The following is a 24,007-nucleotide window of genomic DNA, read 5'->3' on the forward strand; positions in this document are numbered from 1 at the left end:
AAGTTCAGCCTCAGAAAATGAGTGTTAAATGCAGGTTTTTATAAAGGATTTTTTTAGACTCCTGCAAGAAAGCCAAGCTATATTTAAGGGAAATACCACTTCCACATCTCCATCACTCCAATAATGTGGCATACCAGAGTACCGGGGGATTATGAGGTCTATGCCTGCTGGGTTATTGAAATTGCACTAGATGATAACTATAGACCAAACACAGAAACCAAATCAACAAAATCACAACGAAATGTAAGTTGGTTTAAAAGCAATATAACCTTACTTACCCCTACATAAAAAGCTGTTTTTTTTTTTTCAAACATAGCAGCATGTATATGTAAATATAAAGCAGCTGGACTTATTTCATGTGACCTATAATGCCTGAGGACTTGATCATTTTAATTTTTAAGATTCCTAAGACAATGTGGCCAATGAAAATCTAACAATGACTTCTACTAACTGACATACAAGAGCAAAATAAAAGCCTAGAATGTTTGGAGATGCCCTGGATTCCTGTGTCAGTCACAATAAGTAATTATAAGATTGATTGTAGATAACAAAATGTGTATCTTGAAGTGAGTGGGTGGTTTCTAAAAAAACAACCAGATTCATTATGCTTCAGAGTAAAAATAATACAATACCTATATTATTTCCAGAATTCTAAAGCACGTTTCAGTGAAGTAACTTCATATAAAATACTTAGCCGAACCCTGTACTGAATTAAACTTTCTTCTACATTTCATTCAATATCTCGGATGCATGGTACATGTGATATCATGCCTTCTCTTTTCATAGGATAAATTTTGCAACTTGAACATACCCATAATAATCATTCGGTTAGAGTTACAGGGAATTTTTGTCCCCCTCTCCCTCCGGTCTAAACATGGCCGTGCAGTGACCGTAATGAAGCACCCGAATGCTAGTTAATATACAAAATGGGAAGAACTTTGCAAAGAGGACCAAATGAAAAAAAATAATCTTGGGTCTAAACAGCAATAATTATTACAAAAGACCCAGGGAAACATACAGCACTGTACTTCCACACAGACTACATCGACACCACCTTAGCCTGGGGTTGGAACTTTACAATGGAACCTCAAGTACTTTCACAACTGGAGTTTTATGTAGCCCAATTAACTCTGGCTAGACACAGAAGTCTGGCTCAGGGCTTCCACGCAGTAGCCAAAATAAAGGTTTTCTGTATCAAGAATTACTGTCAGTCTCCCATATCCTTCCTTCTCTCTTACTTACCCAAACCTGGAAAATAAGCTAACAGCCAAGGAACTTTTACTACAATTTAAGTCAATATTAATTTTACTGGCTCACAAAAACCGCAAAATATTTGCCTTAAATAAATTGAACAGGACAAAAAGAGAGGAAGACCAAAGAAACATTAAAGTGAGGATGTGCACACAAATAGAGAACACACAGCTTTAGAAACAACTATAAAATCATCTGAAATACCCAAATAATGGAAATGTTATTCCTTCCTTTCCTCTCTTAATGCATGCCCAATTTTAAATTCATGGCATTAGCCCTAGGTAACAAAGTTCAAACAAGGAATAAATCAAAATTTTAAAGAGAGCTCGTGTTTAGTATTTTAATTGGACATGACTTTGGTATGAAAGTTCCATATATTTTAAAGAGAATGTCACCCGGGCCCAACTATATTTAAACACAGAGGGTACCAGTGACCCTAAGGCAGAACTATTCCATAGGGTATGCTGGAAAATTTGTATTCTGGTTTTCACGTAGGACCTAAAAGTGCCAATAGCCAAAAACAGAAGTCTTAAGTTCATGACTTATGATGCCTAGTAATAAAAATATATTTAAGGTGATGTCTAAGAATAAGTTATAAAAAGTGGGAGAGATAAAGTACTGACTGACTTTTAGAATATCCAATCAGGTATAACAAGCTAAATTAAACAAAACTTCCATTTTTAAAATTATTTAATACAAAGTGAAAATTAATGATGTTTAATTCAGAAAACCTTAAGGTTGTACCCAATTCTACTATTTAGTAGCTAAGTTTTTCTTGAAGATGTTGCTTAATTCTTTGAAGCTCGGTTATCTCATTTATAAAAAGAAGATAATAATCATTATAAAGCTTCACAAAATAACACGCCAATCACAGGCACTCAAGAGATATACACCCCTCTTGCGCCCACCTCCCCTTCTGGGCTCTTGAAAGATTACATTGTGTCCACCGTATAATCATGCTATTGCTCATTCATTTATTCAGTACATATCATTGGAGTCATAGTGATGCCTAGCATGGAGTAGTAAGTTTCGATACGTTTGCTGACTAAATGAAGGGATTAATGAGGAAACAAGGATCAGAGCACGAAAGCAGAAATATTAAAAAGTCATGCACCCAGGGGTGCCTGGGTGACCCAGTGGATTGAGCATCCGACTTTGTCTCAGGTCATGATCTCACGGCTCATGAGTTTGAGCCCCGCGTCGGGTTCTGTGCTGACAGCTCAGAGCCTGGAGCTTGCTTAGCATTCTGTATCTCCCTCTCTCTCTCTGCTCCTCTCCCACTCACTTTGTGTATCTCTCTCTCTAATATCTAAATAAAAATATTAAAAAAAAAAAAAAGTCATGCACCCAGCCCTTAAATAACTTAAAAACTGAAATGTACAGGGATAGTTACCAAGATATGAAATGCCACCTACTGAAGAGATCAAAAAGGTAAGTGAAAACTTAGTTCCTCCTCCATGTGTAAGGTCAAAAGATCAAGATTTATGTCTGCTCTTCAATCTGGGAGATGTTACTATAAGAGATACTGAAACCAGTGCTATGAAAATACGAAGAAAGAAAAAAATTAACTGCTTGAAAGACTCAGGAAAGACTTCATATAAGAAGTAATATTTAAGTGGAGAGGCAGAGACAAAGGACATTTTTCAGGGGAACAAAAAAGGATTTGATCTATGGAATTTGTCAAAGCATTCTGGGAAACTCAAGATCACTTTGAACTTTCCTAAATACCACAAATACTACAAATCCTTAAACGTTTGTATGAAGAAAACATACTAGTGGTAATAAAACCACTGTAAATAATTTTTTTTCTGATTTCTCTTATAAAAATATAAATCTTATATAAAATCTCACTGTATGGTCTAAGTCTGATTTAGCTATATGTCATTTTTACATATTTTGCTTGTGGTCAGTTTTGACCAAACAGTAAAAACACCACCCACCTTATTTTTTTCTCTTCTCTTGAGACTAATAGCCAATTCCATTTTATAATATCTTATATTTAAAGCATTCAGAAGTCAAAATGTGTGGCATTTTCCACTTTGCCAACTCCATGTTAAGTCAATGGCATATAACCAGGCTAAAAAACCCTAAATTAGACAAAGACCATCCATTGGGATAAGAAATTTGCCAAATCTCATAATTCAAAAAGAAGCTGTTAAAGATGGTTGTGGGATTTTTGGCACTGTGATTTTAAGCCTTTCCATAATAAGGCTTGTATTTCATCTAATCAGCTAGTCGGAAACTATAAAAATTTTGTTGGTGGGGGGGAATTAAAATTTGGATTGTAATACACGAGTCTTTCCTTCCCTTCCATATGTTTCAGTAAATTAAAACTTCTAAATCTTGTTTTTATAAAAAAATGCCTTCTAAAAAATAAAGCAGCCTGTAAAATCATATTTTTGGTACAGGAAACTTAAAATATACTCATGCTTGAAAAGAAGAAGAAAAAAAGAACACATGGTTTCTATATCCAAAGCAGTGTTACGGTCTAGGTATATTCAGAATTAAGTACATTTGAGCTTTCATCTTTTTTCTCTTTACTAAATGACTTTTTTAAAAAATCGGGCATCTTAAACTTTTTAGGTATTTTTTGAAGGTAATCCTTTATCAATTTAATTAAAGATGTTTCCATCTGAATTCCATAAGAACATCTCAAAGACAGTAGTTGTGGCAAGAGGTATACATGATCTGTTCTCATGAGGAACTGTGTGAATTACCACCCTTAAGAATAGGAAACAAAAAGGTTTTTACAAGGTTAAAAAAAAATTACCAAATGATTAAACTCGACATGTTATGATCCTGTAAACATCAGAAATAGCAAATTATACTCTCCAACTCTGAGGTATGTTCTCCTTTTCCTTTCTCTGTCCTTTCTCCATTGGGCCTTACTATTTCTTTCATAATTTCTTCTTCCACGTTTTTTTATTTCTTCATCTTTGTTTGTATATGAAAAGATTTCCTTATCTTTATTCTCCATTCCTTCCTTCCTTCTTTGCTTCCTTTTCTTCTCCCTCCTTCCCTCCCTCCCTTCCTTCCTTCCTTCCTTCCTTCCTTCCTTCCTTCCTTCCTTCCTTCCTTCCTTCCTTCCTTCCTTCTTTTTGCAATCTCTACGCCCATGTGGGGTTCGAACTTATGACCCCGAAATCAATTCCCATGTTCTACTGACTGAGCCAGCCAGGTGCCTGTAGTCTCCTATCCTTTAAATGAAAGTTGTTTGTCCTCATATCTTTAATTTCTAAAAGTTCTTGTTGTTTTATTTTTTTCTTCATTATTTATGTTTTTATAGCATCTTGCTTTTATAAAATGCTATGTTACTATCTCTTTCTAAGGATTTTAAAAAAAAAAATTTTCTTCTGTTTCCTCCATCTTCCTTCTCCTAATAATTTGCTTCAGTTCCAATCGCTTACATTCAAGGTTTCCTAAATATGAGTGATGGTTTTTGGTTGCCCACTGTTATTCAAAAGTTACTTAATAAAAGCTGAATGGAGTTCCTTAGGCATCAGTGTGCTGCATAGACCGAGAAGATTCACTTTTGTGTATCTGGTTTGGGAGCTAGTCATTTATGGGTGACCTCCAAATGTAGGTATGTGGATTTCTGTTCCCTACAGTGTGCCACTTTCTCCAGGTAAGAATTCTACAATTTCTCAGGGGTGGGACAGGTGTGTGTGTGTGTGTGTGTGTGTGTGTGTGTGTGTGTGCATGTGCACACGTGTATGCGTTGTGGTGCTGGACAAGTATAACTCTGTGTTGCTGGTATTCTGCATGTGGTTGGGGAGGGGTACTAACAATCTGCGTACTTCAATGGAAGATACTGAGTCAATCTTTTCAGTCCTCTCTGCATTTCACCTTCGACTGTGCAAGCTATTCCTGCTTCATGAACCTGTCTTACTCAGCTGCTCCACTATAAACCTTCTTTTCCCTGCCTTGGAAGTGACTACCTGGATGCTGGCATTGTGCACTGGGGGAGAGACCTGATGGTTTTAGACACAGTTTACAACTGATTACCCCATTTAATAAAGGCTCCTTAACACTCTCTTCTATGCCAGCCCCCTCCAAGTCTTGAGTCTCTCTGGGTTTCTTTTTGAGTATGTAAGATTTCTTTTCATTGTTACCCCATCCCAAAGCCTCTTCAGATGTTGGACTCTGTTCTCTTTCTTTCTGTCTCTCTCTCTCTTTCTTCTTTTCTTTCCTTCCAATTTTTTTTATGTTTATTTATTTTTGAGAGAGACAGAGTGTGAGCAGGGGAAGGGCAGAGAGAGAGGGAGACACAGAATCTGAAACAGACTCCAGGCTCTGAGCTGTCAGCATAGAGCCCGACATAGGGTTCAAACTCACAAACGGTGAGATCGTGACCTGAGTTGAAGTTGGATGCCTAACTCACTGAGACACCCAGCCGCCCCTGGTGGATTCTGTTCTGACAAATCAGTTGTAATACCTCTTTCCACTTTCTGACTTCCAAAAATCATCTTAAATTTCATCTCCCCATTTTGATTGTTCCTGTGAGGTTATTCCTTCTCAATATTTTATTCAGTATTATAAATATTTAGTATAATATTTAGGATTACTATTCTTTTTTTACCCACATGATCACATTTCTTTGTTCACATTCTTTTTGCAACGTAATCAGCAACTCCTTCTAGATTTAATTGTGTTCTTTTGAAGGACATCTTCAGTAATTTCTTCAGCAAGAGTTTCTAGTGGCCTGGTTTTAATTTAATTTCTTGGCCTAGGAATTTCATGACCATGCAAGTAAAGCAAATTCAAAACTCAAAGCCAGATAAAAGGAGGGCAGTAGTAAAAATTCATTCCTTCTCCATCCAAATCCCATGCTGAGATAGGCAAACCTTCATGCTGCCTTCTTATAGCAGTATGCAAATTTACTCCAGATTATCCTTTCACAGAGGGTATGAATTTTCCTGCTTCATTTAGGTATCTAATCCCTGGCCATTCACTGGTCCAAAGCTTTGTCTCTTACTCCAGCAAGAATGAAAACAAACAAAAAGCCCTTTCCCTCCAGTTGCCACAACTCCCTCACTTCTCGCCCTTAGGAAATTGTCTCACTACTTTTTGAACTCAGCTACGCATTGAGAGTTATCTGCTTTATTAAGGACACCTAGATATATTTTAGTGGGGTATTTTCTGGTACTTAGTCTGCCTGTATCATTTAAGTGTTTAGTCTACCATCTTCTGTAGAAAATAAAATATTATTACTTTTAAATAATTATAAGCTACCTTTCTATGAATTCACCTAGAAATTACTTTCCTGACCATCTGTCCTATGCTTTTCCAGGAGTCATTTATTTTTATTAATATTGAAGAGAGATTAGGTGATATAACTAAAACAACACAGACAATAGGTTGGGATAGGGATCAAAGGTTGGTCCGACTGCTTATTCTTAACTGGATAAGCTCAGAACATTTACTTATCTTGAACAATCCTCTACAGTGTAAAATAAGACGTCAACATTACTTTGAAACACATGAAATTATGATTTTTATAAATCACAATAGTAGAATACCAGCAATTTCTTATGCTTGAAACTAACACCACTTTCATGAGAATGTGGCCTCCGAGACTGCTTGTCACATAGTGGGTGGCCAAATGATGGCTCCACTTCTCTTCTGGAATGATTTCCAGTTAGTAGAAATTCCAGGTGACACTAATTCACACACATGCAAAGCATTACATAATGCTAGCTAGTTGGAAAGAATCAGACTGAGTTCTACAGTGTAGCCAATGGGGGGCTAACAGTGGTTTGTAGAACATAATCTTCATACGAATATTGTTATTATGAGAAATCCATTATGTAATCCATATATGGGATTCACCATCTATATTTTTCCATTAAGTTACATCAAAGATCACGACATACCACATTTTAGCTATGGCAAACTCTACACCCAAGCAAATACATTTGTCTATAGGTTCTATACAGAGTTCTAACTCAGTGTTACCATCACTACCTCCTAACAGTATGAGTCAATCAGCTAAGAACCAATACCTTAAACTCTACCTCAGTCTGCATGCAGAAAACCAGCTTCTAAAGGGTGAGGAAGGAAGATGTTACTTACTGTTAGAGCCAGCAGTTTCCCATAGGTCAGATGAGCAGGGATGTGGTCAGTCTTGGATCTCAATGATTCCATATACCAATGCTCTGCCTCAGGGAGTTTGCTTAATCGCATGTATGCTTCACCTGGGAAGAAAATCATAAAGATCAACCTAAGGACACAGCTTTCCAACAATGCAATAGTAGCACATCATCATATTTATACTCTATGAAACTTCAGATGCTGTGTGGCAAGTACATTCACCCATTATCTCATTGGATTCCCCCAAAGTCACCATAATTTCCATTTCACATATATGAAAACTTGTATATGGAGAAATTAAGTGAAACGGTTAAATTCAAAACTTTAGTAACTAATAAAGCTTTGATTTTTTAACCTAATAACCTCAAACCCATAAGCATACACCCTTTGTCTTTTTCTTTTTCTTAAAGATAAGTTTGTTCTTTCTTATGTACAGTCAATTGTTCTGTTTTATTCACATTCACTTATTCCTTTAGAAATTCAAGCATTTATAGAATAACTACTAAGTAGAGAGAATTATGAGGACTTGGACAAAGAAGTTTAAGGTCCTTCCAAGATTTACAACATTGTTGAGAAAATAAGATCAGTAGAAGGAGTCAAAAACATTTTGGATTAAGTAGTGGTGCTAGATTTTTTTCACAAATTATTTGCATTTTATATTTTAATAAATAAAATTTATGAGTATCACTTGCAAAATTCCGTGAATATATGATAATTATTTAGCACACCCAGTACCATGTACATAACTGGTATGAAGAGTTTCAGCCATCAGTTATTACTTTCAAGTTAAGCAAATTTTACCTGCCAAAGAGCATTTCACTAACAGCCAAGCAAGAGAATGAAAACAAAAAACAAAAACCCCCAAAACTGGAAGTAAAACCAAACGTATATCAGTTCCTTACTTATTATCATCCCCCTCCTTTATTTGCTTACAGTATGGAAGAATTTTTACCTGATGGGAATATTATATTTTAAGCTGATCTGTATATTTAAGTATTATAGTTTTAATCAGCACTGCAAATATAGAAGCTATTCAATTTCTAAGACCAGGTAATAGACTGGTAACTGGAATTATTTTTCAGGCAGACCATTGGAGCTTAACTAATCAGAACTACGATAGCTTTTTCCATTTCAAGGCATAATCAGAGGCTTTTCCTTCCACACTGGCTATACCTCTTTGCTTCAAAGGAAGAACTAGCTTCCTTTTACTTTAATCATATTCCCTTTATATTAGCCCAGTGCTGTCAATACAAATATGTTTGAAGAATTGAATTAAGTCTCCTCACCTTTTGAGTTCCCTTTGCTCAGCTGGTTAGTAAAAAAATACTAGTGACAAATACGTAATATGAACAAAAATGTATATACCACTCACACACGTCTATGTGTTTCTGGTTCTCAGAATAGTTCTTAAACTATACTGTCATAAAAATGATAGTGGAAAATTTTTTCTTTTAATCTAAAACTTAAAATGTGTTTGCATTTAAGAAGAATTTAGTTAGATTAAATAGAATGCTCAGGGGGAATGCAAGAAATACTGAAGCAAAGACCAAAGACTGAAATTAAATAAACAAAATGCTCACCGTTATTAGCAGGAGGATTAGGCATAATTTTTTAATTTCACATTTCTATAATATTGTATTGTTATAATATCTCTATAAACATGAAACATTGTCAGACAGATTTATTTTTCTTTTTGTCATGTTGAGCTAACAAATGTTTCCCAGGAAAGCAAACAGTAAGTTTTTCTAGGGCAAGTGAACCATTTCTTCATACTAAAATGATACTAGATATGATTTATGTAACAGAAAGAATGTGACGATATCTAAATATTGATAAGTTTAAAGCAATTAATGACAAATTATATCCAAATATCTATATCTAAAGTGGATTCCAAAGACAGTAGAAAACATACACTAACTTCAGAGTCGGAAGAAAAAGATGGGCAAGAATTACAGATTCTGTTTGGAAACAACCTGAACTTCTTTGGGTCTTCAAGGCCTCATAGGTCAGCTTTCAGAAACTGAACCATCATTGCCTTTAATATAACTTCTACTTTTCATTTATATAAAAAAAAAAAAATAACTACTGGGGCATCTGGGTGGCTCAGTCGGTTAAACATCCAACTCTTGGTGTAGTCTCAGGTCATGGTCTTGCAGTATCGTGAGTTTGAGCCCTGCGTCAGGCTCCAGGCTGACAGTGCAAGCCTGCTCCAGATTCTGTCTCTCTCCCTCTCTCTCTGCCCCTCCCCCACTCGTGCTGTCTCTCTCGAAATAAATAAAATTAAAAAAATTAAAAAGTAACTAAAATAAAAAATTCAGCTAATTTGTAGAATAGTAAACCGTGGGTTTTATGTTCAAAATAAAAAGAATGTGAGAGAACCCCAATTCCATAGCAATTTTGAGACGGAGCTCTGTATTGCATTTAAGTTGTCTGCAAATCATTGCACAAAGTGTTCTATTTTTTCAAGTCATAAATCTATTACTAAAAGTTATTTTGCAATGAAATATTAACTTGCTAAATAATTAGTGGCTGGCCCATTTTCTTCAATAATAACTCACAAGTAATTTAATAATTTGAAAACCTTGTGAGATGGGAGAAATATAAAAGGACTACAAGAAATATAATGTAATAATGCATCTTGGCAAGTATATGAAAAATGTAAATGACCAGCCTACTTAGGTACTATTCATTACCACTCAGAAAAACTTCATGCAACCTTTCACTGTATCTCAATAATAACACTGGCAACCATTTGTATTGAATATTTATTATGAATTAGAGTAGCAAGCCATAGAGGGCACATGTTTGACTTATGTACACTTACTCCTCTTATTCCATATCGCTGGGCATGTAGAATGTTTTCTCCCTTAGCCCCCACGATGAGCCTTCACAGATTACCCTCCTTCAACTGCTACCAACTAACTGTTCAGGTTAGGTTTGCAAGATGAAACAGAAGATTTTCCATCTCTGTATTAGTTGCTTTATATATGCATCTCATTTTTTTATTAAGGAATATCTTTACCTAGATTTCACAGATGAGAACACTGAGAAGCAGAGCAGCAAATAAAACACACAAAACCATAAATGAGGAAAGTGGTAAGGCCGCATTTCAAACCCAGGACAACTTGACCTCAAAGCACACCGCTTTGACCTACTGGTAGTGAATAATCACAAACTTTTCAACTCTCCAGCTCAGGTGAAAATTATACTCTTTCTCACTCCTGGAAAATTGTTTTCTAGCTTTCTGATACATTGGCCATCAAGATCATTTCACTTTGCCTGGGGCTTATCTACCGAATTAAGGGAATAAGGAAGAACAATAATAATCTATAGTTGACCTTTAAAAATGCTTCTGCTGCATATGTTATTCAGCCCTTACGAGGGGAATATGTATCATACAAGATGCACTTCAGTACTATGGTTAATCTTAACACAAAAACAGCCTATAAAAATGGTAATAAAATCAAGACGTAAAACCTAAAATGCAAGAAAATGATAATGGATGAATTTAAATGTGTTTAAAAAGTGACTCAGTAAAGATGCAGGCAACAAACAATATACAGGCAAGTACTGGATATACCCCTGGCACTGACAACGTAGGAACTTCACATTTCTCATGCCTAATTCATACTAGGAATTAGCATACTCATTTTATGGATGAGGAGGAAGGCTCAGGAATGGAAAGTGACTTGCACAAGTACAGTTAATAATCCTATTCTAAAGTTCGAATGGCTGTAAAGCTCATGCTTTTCTCTACTGCATCGAAATGCCTACCATATAAAGTTTATTATTTATCAAATACTTCCTAATGTCTTAAATATATTATCTTTATACTTGTACATTATGCCTACATTGTAATTAACATCAGTCTCATTGTACAAATGAAGAGACTGTGGCTCACTGAGATTAAGCATCTTGTTCAGTGTTTAAAACCGAGCAAATCCCAGATTCAGGATTCAGATTAGAGTTCTCTCTGGCTCTTTCACCATACCATTCTGTTCAAATACTATAAAAAAGTAGTTAGAGAGGGGATAAAATAACGGCAAAAAAAGTGCCAACAGTGGATTCAGTTTTGGGGGAGAATGAGATATATGTAATCCTTTAAGCTTCATTAAAATATTAAAATCATAAAAATTCCATGAAGGAAATGGCTACAAGACAAGAAAATTTTACATTCAATGAGGAAGGAAATGAAATACTTGTTCAGGAATAGGGTGGAGAGGGGAGGGTTAAGTTAAGCCATCTTCTCTGGTACTGTAATTCTTCTTAACTTACAATAATAGAAAAAAATGTTTATAGCACCCAGGAGGAAAGAAGCAATGATGACTGTGTTTCCGTCTCATCTTGCAAAAAAAAAAAAAAAAAAAAAAAAAAAGAATAAATAAAATAGAGCCACTTTCATAAGAATGAGAAGATTTGCTGTGATGATGTAGTGGTCAGGTTCATCACCCAGATTTATTTCCGATTCACTCACAGACAAAAGGGATTTGGATGTCTCCAGGCTGGCTTCAAGCAGATATAAACCAGTTTCAGATGTAGAACAAATAGTGTCACTCTTCCTCCCTAAAAAGCCCTGAGTCTAAATAACGCAGGCAAAGGCTAACTCCTTAAAGGAAAGAATGCCGGATTATTGATGATGTAATAGCCCAGATCTCACTGATTCTCATGTTTCAAGTTACTGGACAGCTCTGGCTTGCAGATAAAGAATAGAGTACGTAATGGGACATACTACCCATACTTGCTAGAGTTACCTTTTGTTTCTCCTGCCCTTGCTCGACAGTATATAGCTATGTGAAGATTCATAGCTTCCTTACGTGTTCTTTCCATTTTACTGAGATATAATTAACATATAACCCTGTGTAAGTTTAAGGTGTACAGCATAATGACTTGATTACATATACTGTGAAATGATGGCCACAACGAGTTCAGTTAACATTCATCATCTGACATAGATACATAAATTTTATAAAGAAAAACAATGTTTTATTTTTTTCCCTGTGATAAGAACTTTTAGGATCTGCTTGCTTAGCAACTTTCAAATATGCCATACAGATGCATTAACTGTAGTCATCACGTTGTACATCATATTCCCAGAATTTATGTATCTCATACTGAAAGTCCGCACCTTTTGACTGCCTTCATCCAATTCTCCCATCTCTGAATTCCCTATTTTAAAAGTTAAAACAAAACAAAACAAAAAACCAACAACTTTGTGACCAGCTTTACCAAAAGTGATCACCCCTTAGCCAACTTTTATAATAATTGAATAGTTATCAAATGTTTCCTTTTTTTATTCTCGAATACTTTCATACCAATTTAAGTTAAGCAACAGGATAATATGATGACGGTAAACATAAAGGTTAATGAGATATTCTTCATTTTTACCTTCATGGAACTTATAGTCAAGTGACAAATATATTTATGAGTATTTTCCAAAGTTTGATAGATGCACATGACACAAAACTTTTTAATACTTATCCTTTATTTAATCTGTGTTTAAAAATGTAATTTCATATGGGCTCCTGGGTGGCTCAGTAGGTTAAGCATCTGACTCTTGATTTCACCTCAGGTAATGGAGTTTTTTTTTTTTTTTTTTTTTTTTTTTTACATTTTTTATTTATTTTTGGGACAGAGAGAGACAGAGCATGAACGGGGGAGGGGCAGAGAGAGAGGGAGACACAGAATCGGAAACAGGCTCCAGGCTCCGAGCCATCAGCCCAGAGCCTGACGCGGGGCTCGAACTCACGGACCGCGAGATCGTGACCTGGCTGAAGTCGGACGCTTAACCGACTGCGCCACCCAGGCGCCCCATCACCTCAGGTAATGATCTCACAGTTTGTGGGTTCAAGCCCCACACTGGTCTCCTGTGTTGACAGCACGGAGTCTGTGTGGGATTCTCTGTTTCCCTCTCTCTCTTTACCCCTGCCCTGCTCGCCCTGTTTCTCTCTCTCAAAATAGATAAACATTAAAACAAAGTGTCATTTCATAGATACCACGGTTTAGAAGGTAGTAAAATACCAGATAAATAATAATACAGACAGTGGCTGTGAGCAAAATCACAACAGAGGAATACAAATGAAGTGTGGAGCACACAGAATTATGCAAACCCAGCTATCATTCGAGGAAAAGTTTTAGAGTTGTTTGTAAAACAAAAACTGCTCCACCAGCACACGGGGGAGAAAATCTAGTTTTGTAAAAGGCTCACAGCTTTAAAGAATGGGAACACTCCTATCGGCCGCACAGTCTTTCTAGCAGGCTTCCTGCTGCCAATCCAGTGAAATCATGTCATTGACAATACTCCGAATTTTGGAATACTTTGCCTGAAGACCAGGCATTTAATTCCACACTAATTTCTAAGCTTTCCAAGTTTGAGGACTTGGCTGGTCACCGAGGTGATCATTCCATTTTAGGAAATTATTATTCTCCATGTAAGACATTAGATTTTTGGGGGTGTTTTTGATACTTAGTGTTATGTGTTGGTCACTTTTCTTTCAAGGGGCATTTTACCAATTTTCACATTTATTATGATGATTTCCTTTTTATGTTCTTTAATTATTGCCTTGAGGAATAATTTTGCCACATAATTTTAAAATAAAATAAATGCATTTTAATTAATTAACTGATTAATTTGGTTGTTTCATTTACCTGTTGAACTTACTTACATTTATGATGTAGCACTGAATTATGACGAGTTATATATATACCAAAACAGTAGCTAGATAGCTGTGTTTCTAATTATTACTTTGCCATTATATAGTTGCATGGTTGTGGACAAGTAAGTTTTTTGACAGGGCCTTAGATTTATCACCTACAAAATGAGGGGCTAAAAATAAATAATTCCATAATTTCCAAAATGATACAGATAATCATTTGTGGATTCACCAATGTCTAGTATTTTATACACAGTCATTTCATAAACCTGTGACAATATCCTAGTTATACAGGAACTACCATATTCATGGATTTTCTAGATGATCTATTTAAGACTAACTACATCAAGATCAAATCTGATTATTCCTTTTTAAGATGTTTAACATTTATATATTATCTAATGATAAACAGTATTCTGCTTATTATAAAGTCTTAAAGATCATAATTTTATTAGATCAAGTAAATTCCATCACTCATGGATAGTGGTAAAATTTTGCTGTTTTTCCATAATTTATTTTAAATAATGAAAACAGGGGCACCTGGGTGGCTCAGATCATGATCTCATGACTCAAAACCTCGTGGGTTCGAGCCCTTCATCGGTCTCTATGCTGACAGCTCAGAGCCTGGAGCCTGCTTCAGATTCTATGTCTCCCTCTCTCTCTGTCCCTCCCCTGCTTGTGCTCTGACTCTGTCTCTGTCTCAAAAATAAATAAACATTAAAAAAAAGTTAAAAATAAATATATACTGAAAATAAATCAGTTATATAATAAGTAAATTTTCTTGTTACTTTTAAGTATTTGAGTTCCTTCTAGTGTTTTACTATATTAAGCAAAAATACTATTTTTTCTAAAACTAAATTTTCTCATTTAAGATCAATATTCAGCTTTCTGTTTATTCAAATTTCTTTCCCAACTTTTTATGCAGGCACTGCACCTACTTCAGCAATTATCATCTTGTCTTGTAATTATCTTATTTATTTTCATATATCTGTTAATTAGACTACATACATAGCAGTGGAATTCCTGAACTGAAAGGCATTAGCAAATTTAATGTTGAGGATACGGAGAACCAAATTAGCAATACTGTACCAATTTCACTTCCACAAGTACTATATAAGGAGAGTAACTTTTCTAAGCCCTCATCAAACTCAGATTCGAATACATTTTTTAAATGTACATTTGAAAAAAAATGCTATTATTTCAATTTTCCTACTTTAATTCTTAATGAAAATTCATATATTCCTACAAAATTTTTTCACAAATTTTTAACCGTGAATATTTTTTAGTTGCAGGTCATTGCTTGATGGTTTTAAGCCATTTTTCAATTAAGATATTTATCTTTCCTTTATAATATGCAAAAGATGGTCAAACTGTTTTTTCTTGTCAGACTACTTTAACTTTTATATATGCAAATTAAGTTGACTTTTCCTTTGTAGCTTTGTCACTGTCTTTTATCCATACAAAAATTCCTTATCATAGGGACATACATTCTCTTCTAATTATATAGTTTCATCATTAAAATGAGCTACTTATTCCATATGAAATACATCTACTATATGATGTGAGACACATGTCTAATTTTATTTTTTCCAAACATCATTTAATCAATTTTTCCTGATTTACCTTTTATAAGAACTCCCTTTCCTCACCAATATTTAATTTCACATTTATTATCTGCATAAAGACATTACAAATTCTGATGTATGTATAGGCTCTTTCCATTCAGTCCTACTGATCTGTTTTTCAGTTCTTATACCAAAACAACACTGCTCTAACTACTGTAGGCCTTTCTAATATTTAATATTTGAGTACGGCATGTCTCACCCATTATTTTTCTCTAAACCTTCTTGGCTCTATTTTCCAGATAAATTTTAAAGTCATTTTGTCAATTTTTTTATAAAATTCTTTCTGACATGTTTGTTGCTATTGAAATATAATTTATGATTCAATTTAACAGGGAAATTTTTAGAAAACTGAGTTCCCCTATTCAAGATTAGTACTCAGTTCTCCATGTACTCAAGCCCCTTTCCTCTTTTTTATGTACTTATCTCACCAATACAATACTCCTGATCTCAAAATGGACTGTGAGATGTGTGGAGCCAGGCACAAAACCCTGTATTTTTCTGTCCTCTAACCCAAGTTCAGAAGCCTCTAGCTCCGAAGAGTCTTGATACATATCTGATAACTATTTGATCATAGTACGTATCAACATAGATTTAGATGTTCTATTTTTACCACGTATGTCACTGAAACTTTCAAGTAATTTATTTTTCTAGAATCTACGTTCTGACACAACCACATGATATCAGGAGCCTATTACATCAAGAGTTTAATTTAACTTGCTGTGATTTTAATTCTCTCTTTTTATTCACTCTGTTGGCATTAACATAGAAACCTTAGGGGGTCTGGCTTTTTACATTTATTTATCTCCTAAACTTGCTGTATCTGTAGGCTGTGAATCTCTTATATTTCCATCCTAATCTTTTCCTCAGCCCAATCTGATCCTTGTAAAATAACACAGTCTAGTTGACCTAGATACATTAGTTCTGATTGGAAATGCTCAGTAGCTACTATACAGAGCAGGAAAAGATAAAGAAAAAAAAGTAAAATGATTACAGAAATTAGAAGCTATTTTGTAGCTCACAACAGACTTTTTAACAATTCTTGCTGTTAAAAAGTTTCCTTGGTGTGGAGGGTTTAGAAGTAAAATGAAATACAAGTCTTAAATTAAGGAGGGTTAGGAAAATGTTCAATATGTTAATGTTTCACCAAGTCCTATAGCATCAAACTTAAGAAGAAACCCGTAAGCCTGAAAGGGTAGTTTTAAAACAAAAGGAAGAAATGCAGGGGAAAAAAACCTGAATATGTATCTCATTAAGTAAAAAACTAATCATCAAGAAAGAGTTTAAACCTCAGAGCAAATTCAAAAGGCTCCTAATTTCTAGTGTAAGGTTATATACAGGAAACATCTGATGTGCCATCAAAATTTAACTTGGAAAAAAGCCAGGAACCTGTGTCAATATTTCTCTACATGCAACTAGTATCCTGCAGTTGTTCAGGCTAATCAATTCCTTTTATGTTTTCAAGGAAATAAATCACTAAAAATAATTAATCAATAAATATTGGAGCCAGCCCTTTTAAATGCTCAGAATTTTCCAAAAAAACAGAAATTGAGACTGTGTGTATGTTCACGTGTATGTGGGACGAGGTGATGATTCTCTCCCCCAACGTATACTGTCCTCAAGAGAATTACAATGAAGTAAGTAAAATGGCTTAATATAACTGAAATAATTAGGGAACACTAGAAATATGCAAAGAAGTACTAAATTCGGTTTTAAAAACCAAACTTGACACCAGAGAAAAGAAAAAAGAATAAATGTTATACTAACCTGTAAAGAATTAATGAAAATAATAGTATTCGAAGAAATAAGACTTGAATATTGCAGGAAGATGTCAGAAAGCATAATGAAAGAATTTTCAGTTTTATACATATATTCTTGGGGATATATTTAATATGTATTCCTGGATCATGTAATATGTTTCTATAACATGTAATGAATAATTTAATTTATACTATAAATCTTATATGACTATTACTTGCTAAGACAGACCAGGTATTAAAAAATTAATCCTGTTTTTAATGAATACTTGAAAATAAGATTCTACAACAGTTCAAACACTCCATGCCCATAATTAACATTTTGGCAAAAATGACTTGCATTCTAGAAGAAAACTTTGCATGTTCTTTTTTAATCCCTTATTCAGTTTGAGTATTACAATAGCTTCTATCAGTGTAGATAAAATTAAAACCAAAAAACAGCTCATTTTGGAAGTTAAATGAGATTTTTATGTAGAAAACTCTTTCCCTACTTATTAGGAAAAACAGATACAAATACATACACAGCAAAGTATATACAATTAGTAATGTATTCTTTTATTTGTTTTTTTAATTTTATTTATTTTGGAGAGAGAGTAACAGAGTGTGTGTTGGCGGGGGGTGGGGTGAAGGGCAGAGGGAGGGGGAGAGAGAGAGACAGAGAGAGAGAATCCCTAGCAGACCCCAACACTGACCCTGGCTTGATCCCATGACCCTGGGATCAGGACCTGAATGAGACAAAACCAAGAGTCAGATGCTCAACCAACTGAGCCACTTGGGCACCCTGTTTCTTTCTTTCTTAAGTAATCTCTACACCCAATGTGGGGCTCAAATTCATGACCCTGACCTGTGGTCATGCACTCTTATGAGTGAGCCAGTCAAGCACCCCAAGTAATGTGTTTAATTTTTACCTTTATCTATATTACTGAACGATTCTAAATGTATGCAATTTATAGTTTCCTTGACATTGATTTTTGAAGTTTTATCCATTAGAACAATATTTTCTTCTTACTCATGATTATATTCATTTCATCTCAATGTTACCAAAATTGACATCTGTTAAGAAGGCAAATTTTGAAATCTTGTTAATTTCGCAGTATCACATAACATTACCTCAATTTTTTCAAGAATAATCCAATCCATATTTACTACTGAGTAAAAGATTCACTTCCTGAATATTGCCCAATAAAAGGGTAAAACATGATTTTTTTCAAGCAGAAAGAGTGAAACTCTGGAAATCAGAGAACAAGGATATAATTAGGTATTAATTTGAGTATATTCATTTCCTTATAACTCAATTCGAAAATAAACTTTTTGTACTTCAATCTTTTCCTTTACCACTAAACTGGCAAAAGTATGAATTAATGTAACAGGTGGGCTCATGTGGTTTTAATAGCAATGAAATATAATCAACTGTCTCATATCGTATTTCCAGGAAATCAAGTGACATCTAGACCAAGCATGATTCTTAGCAACCCTACTATTGGCATGAAAGTATTCAAACTCCCCATAGGGACCATATATCTTCTGGTCCGGGGTTTAATTGAAACTTTAAACAAAATATATTACCTATTTAATGCAGCTGAACTAGATGCTGGCCTCTGTAGTGTATAGACTAACGCCTGGCAAATGAATGTCTGTAACTATAGTACATAAAGTGGAATTTGTACCAAGAGTGAACGGTAAAAAAGAAGAAAATTAAAGCACTGCAGTTTTATAATGTAAAATGAACCTGGAGGAAAAAAAAATTATAGATTTTCTACATCAATTTATGTATTTACTCTTTTTGATATACAGCCAAAATTTCTTGATTTCCTTATCTTGTTGGCTCCATATCTTACAAAGTGAAGTTTGAAAATCCCTCAAATTTACATTTCACTTTTCCGGATTGGTAGACTATACACCTAACATGGTCTCCTGGTCTTGTCCTTTTTGAAAAAAAATCAAAATGCAATAAATAATTTATCTTAAAAATTAGAACTCAATAATCTTTTTGGAGGTACACAGATCAGTGGTTAATCCAATTATATGGTCATACCCATATTTGTAGGGCTGACTCACTAATTTTCAAGAGTGCAGGGGAAGCAATCATTGGAAAATCACCAGAACTCAAAACAGAGGAAGCAGATGGTATAAAAAGCTTAACACTACCAGAGTGTTAATGCTTCCACACTTGAAGGATGTGAAGTTCAAATCTCACACAGTTGAAAACCATCTCTTTCACAGTCGGCATGCTAAATGCCTTGAGCAATCCACTTAAGAACAGTCAGTCATAGAAGAAAACATTAAGCATGTCAACGATCATGTCAAAAATGTATTCTGAATATCTTGATTCTAAATGTATTCTAAAAGAAGGTGAGGTGTACACACACACACACGCTAGAAAAATCCAGCAAAAATAAATGATTCAGCCAAAAAGACCCCAGCCATACAGAAGGCTGAAAGAAAAACAGACTACTTAGAGCCATTTTACTAACTGATTTCAGCATATACTGTACATTACTTCAAGAAGAGTTAGGATAAATTTACAAGAAAAAATTTTTGCATTTTGTTTTCAGGAGGTGTAATTGACATCTTGTGTGTCAGTTTTTACCTAAATAAGAGTAAGGAATCTAAAGACCACTGGTAGCCATTTATGACACTTGACTCTTTTATTCCACAAGCTTCTTTTTTTTTTTTAAGTTTATTTATTTATTTTGAGAGAGAGAGAGTGAGAGAGAGCATGAGCAGAGGAAGGGCAGAGAGAAAGGAAGAGAGAGAGAGAATCCCAGACAGGCTCTGCACTGTCAGCACAGAGCCCGATGTGGGGCTGGAACCCACAAACTGTGATATCGTGACCTGAGCTGAAACCAAGAGTGAATGAGACACTTAACTGAGCCACCCAGGCAGCCCCACAAGTCTTTCTTAAAAATACAATTCCAAAATTAGGACAAGTTTTTTACTCCAAAAATTACTCTAATAAATTCATTGTGTTTCCTCTTCATTGTTTCTTTCTCCATTCTCTCTGACTAGCTCAATGAATTTGAGGAAATCTCTCATAATTAAAGAGCTGAGGTTTTAAAAACAAAACTGAAACTTAAATGAAAAGATTCTTGGGGCGCCTGGGTGCCTTAGTCAGTTGAGCATCCAACTTCAGCTCAGGTCCTGATCTCACCATCCACAGGTTCAAGCCCCATGTCAGGCCCTGTGCTGACAGCTCAGAGCCTGGAGCCTGCTTCAGATTCTGTGTCTCCCTCTCTCTCTGCCCCTCCCCACTCGCATTCTGACTCTTTTTCTCTCTCTCAAAGATAAATGTTAAAAAAATATAAGTAAATAAAAAATCAAACAACAACAATAAAACCCTATGGGGCACCTGGGTGGCTCAGTTGGTTAAGCAGCTGACTCTTGATTTTGGTTCAGGTCATGATCTCAGGTACCTAGGATCAAGCCTCACTTTGGGCTCTCTGCTGAGGGCTTGGAGCCTGCTTGGGATTCTCTCTCTCCCTATCTCTGCCCTTCCAGCACTTGTGTCCACACATTCTCTCTCTCTAAAAATAAATAAACCTAAAAAAAAAAACAACCTAGAAATAATCAGGAATAAGAGAACCAAGATGGTAAGAACAAAATAAAGGCAAATGAGGCAATAAACAGCAACGGATCATTATCATGCAATCCCCCCTGGAAGAAAAATACAATCTCTGCCTCACATAAAAGGCATGTTACCCATTGTAAACACATATTTTTTTAAAGAACAGGAAAATACGAATATGTATGCAAATTGTGACAACTACTGTCACATTAGAAATAAAAAAGAGATTTTTCCTGTTTGGTTGGTTTGATTTCTTTGGTCCAGACAACACAGCACAGCTGACACAGTTATAGACAAAATATTTTTGAGGCTAGAGTAATACAATTTTCCATCTTATTTATAGACATTTACATATTAAGGAAAAGTACTGAAGAGCTCCAGGCTAACTATGAAATCACCTAGAAAGTTCCATGACAGCAGGAATCATAGGGGCTATTTTCATTTCATACTACCACCACCACCTTTGTACCCCCTACCCAGCACTTGTGACTTAAAAAAAAATTTTTTTTTTTGGCACACAGAGTTTATTCGAAACACAGTGATTATACACTGCAATGACAAGGAAGTAACTCTAGATTCCCTCTTACTCCAGGCAACACATTATGCCCTTTTGTTCTCAAGATATATTACCAACATGAAATGGCTGAAATTGCTTAAATAATTAACCCAACAATTACTTTGCATGGAGAAAGCCGAGTGATTTTATTTTAAATAGTAAATAGGCTTAAAATGACCTTTGGGATTAGAAGGGCTCAAACTGATAAAAGTAATTGAAAGTTACAGCCTAATATAGTTTTCCATAATCTCTTAGGAATATTCAAAAGCCACCCTTCAGGATACATAATAAAGGAAACAAACAATGATAGAGGAAAAAGGGAAAAATTGAAGGTGGTTAAAAATTATCCTACATTAAAGTTTTTTAATATCCTGCACATTTCATTTTTGCAGGTGTTTTATAACTTTTAGTAAAATAAAGAAGTTTTTAATATATCTTTGGACAAGGAATGAGATACACACATCTATATCTACATTTATATCTACAGATATTTTGCTGGTTTTTAAATAGGTAAATAAAAGCTATCTTGACATAATGTAGAACGTACCAGTTCCAGTAACAGACAAAGGCTACATAGACAAAGGATTTGATTCTAAATCAGGAAACTATCTTTCTGGTTCTAACACAAACTGTAATCCTGAAAAGACCAACTCAACTTTTTGGGTATTAATTTCTACTTTGCAAAATAAAAGAGATTATATATTAGGAGGGATTTTTAAGATAGGCATCTTCCATCTCTAACATTCTATGATCCTAAAATACAACTATATTTGGGGAGAAATTGAGATTCAGTAAAGGCCTACAATAGATGTCAGAATAAAGAAAAATTGTGACTAAGTCTAGGGGGAAAATGTGATATGACAGGAAAGGAAGAAGAAAATCTAACCTAAATATGACAATTTTAATTTAGAGGGTGTACTCTATTAACAGAATTAAGTTAATTGGGCAGTAACTTAGTATGCTGTTTCTCTTTTGGTTAACACAGTTAATGATAAAAGAAGGATTCTGAGTGTGGTTGCCTTCAAGAGGAAAAACAGAAATTGTAGACAGGACAGAACTAAATAGGATAAAATCTTATTATCTATAAGAAAAATCCTACTACAATGAATTAAAACAAAAGAACTGACAGAATACAACCAAAGACTATTGGAGCTTACAGTCCCTCAGAGAGGACAGTGATTACAATAGAAGGTAATATTATGAAACATTTGCTAGGCTAGGCATTTGGTCCAATAGGCTTTACCTTCATGATCTCAGTCAATCCTCAAACTGATGCTACTATTACAGACATCTTATTGATGGGAAAACAAGATTCAAGTAAGTCTTTTGCTCAAAGTCACTTAGTAAGTGTCAAAGCCATAGTTTGAGTGGGGGTTATGTGACTTCATACTATGAATACTATACATATGACTATAGTCATACTTCCTTTCAAGAGGAAATTGAGGCCCACAGAAATAGAATCATACAACTGGCCAGGATCAGTTTTAACAGTTATTTTGTGATACGGTCTCTTTATATTTCATATATTCAAACACCTTGCTAATTACAAAAGCCAGCTAGGTGAAAGTTTACTTATTTATCAACTAATATTTAGTATCTGTTTTATATCATTGGATGTTGGCTATTCACATAATTTTGGATAGCTTGTTACTCAACAGTTTGTTATTCAATCATCTTGGTCCTATGAAATCCAAGAGAATAATGAAAGTATATTTTAAATAGTTTTTTTTAAGTTACCTTATGAACTGTTGCAAAAAATAAATTAACAGTCAGGATAAAATACAGAACAAATTAAGTGGAGAAGCAAATTAATCTAACTTATTTTCTTTTAATACACAAGAGGGAAAAATATTCTCACTTAGTTTTCAGGATAAGTAAACTATTGGCAAGTAGCATACAGAATAGAAATTTCTCATAAAATGTTCAAAGCAAGGGGAAAATGAAAAGAATTAGAGTTTTGTTGTTTTGAAAATCAACTGCAATGGATTGAGTTATTAAACTAAAAATAACATTCAAATATAGTTGTATTTGTTTTTACATACTCCTTTATTTTAACCTCCAAATAAACGACAAAATAAGATGGAAAAAAAGATAATGTTTGTATGTATAAACACAAGTGCTTGGGGGTAGTGGTTGTGAGAGTGTCAATGAATGAGCCCTGAGAAAAAATGAATACTTACAGGCTAAATGTGGCCAGACATTATAATCCATCACTGATCCCTAAAGGGCACTAATAATATGTAAATGTGTGAATTAGAAAACACATTCAAGGCTGTTGATAAACTTGATAGGATAATCAGCACATGCTGACAGACTAATGAAACTGATGAACTGATAGGGCAGCTTATCTCCTGGGCCATTTTTTCTCTTGTCAAATGGAGGCTAATCAAAATGTATTAGGAGTTAAAGCAAATACTCAGAGGATTTCACCCATTTGATTAGGAGGTGAACTCACCCTGAGAAAATTATAGTTTCGTGAACAATTGAAACTACAAAACCCGCTCAGCTGAAAGACC

General features: G+C 34.7%; 1 protein-coding gene across 1 annotated transcript in view; it reads right to left on the bottom strand.

Moving 5' to 3' along the window:
- Positions 1 to 24,007, bottom strand: part of TMTC2 (transmembrane O-mannosyltransferase targeting cadherins 2) — a 402,871-nt gene that overhangs the window by 120,766 nt on the left and 258,098 nt on the right. Inside the window, exon 8 of the mRNA XM_058741891.1 lies at positions 7,324 to 7,445. Coding sequence (XP_058597874.1) covers positions 7,324 to 7,445 — 122 coding nt within the window. The remainder of the gene's footprint in view (positions 1 to 7,323; positions 7,446 to 24,007) is intronic.

Source organism: Neofelis nebulosa, chromosome 8 (genome assembly GCF_028018385.1).
Source record: "Neofelis nebulosa isolate mNeoNeb1 chromosome 8, mNeoNeb1.pri, whole genome shotgun sequence".
Taxonomy (NCBI): Eukaryota; Metazoa; Chordata; class Mammalia; order Carnivora; family Felidae; genus Neofelis; species Neofelis nebulosa.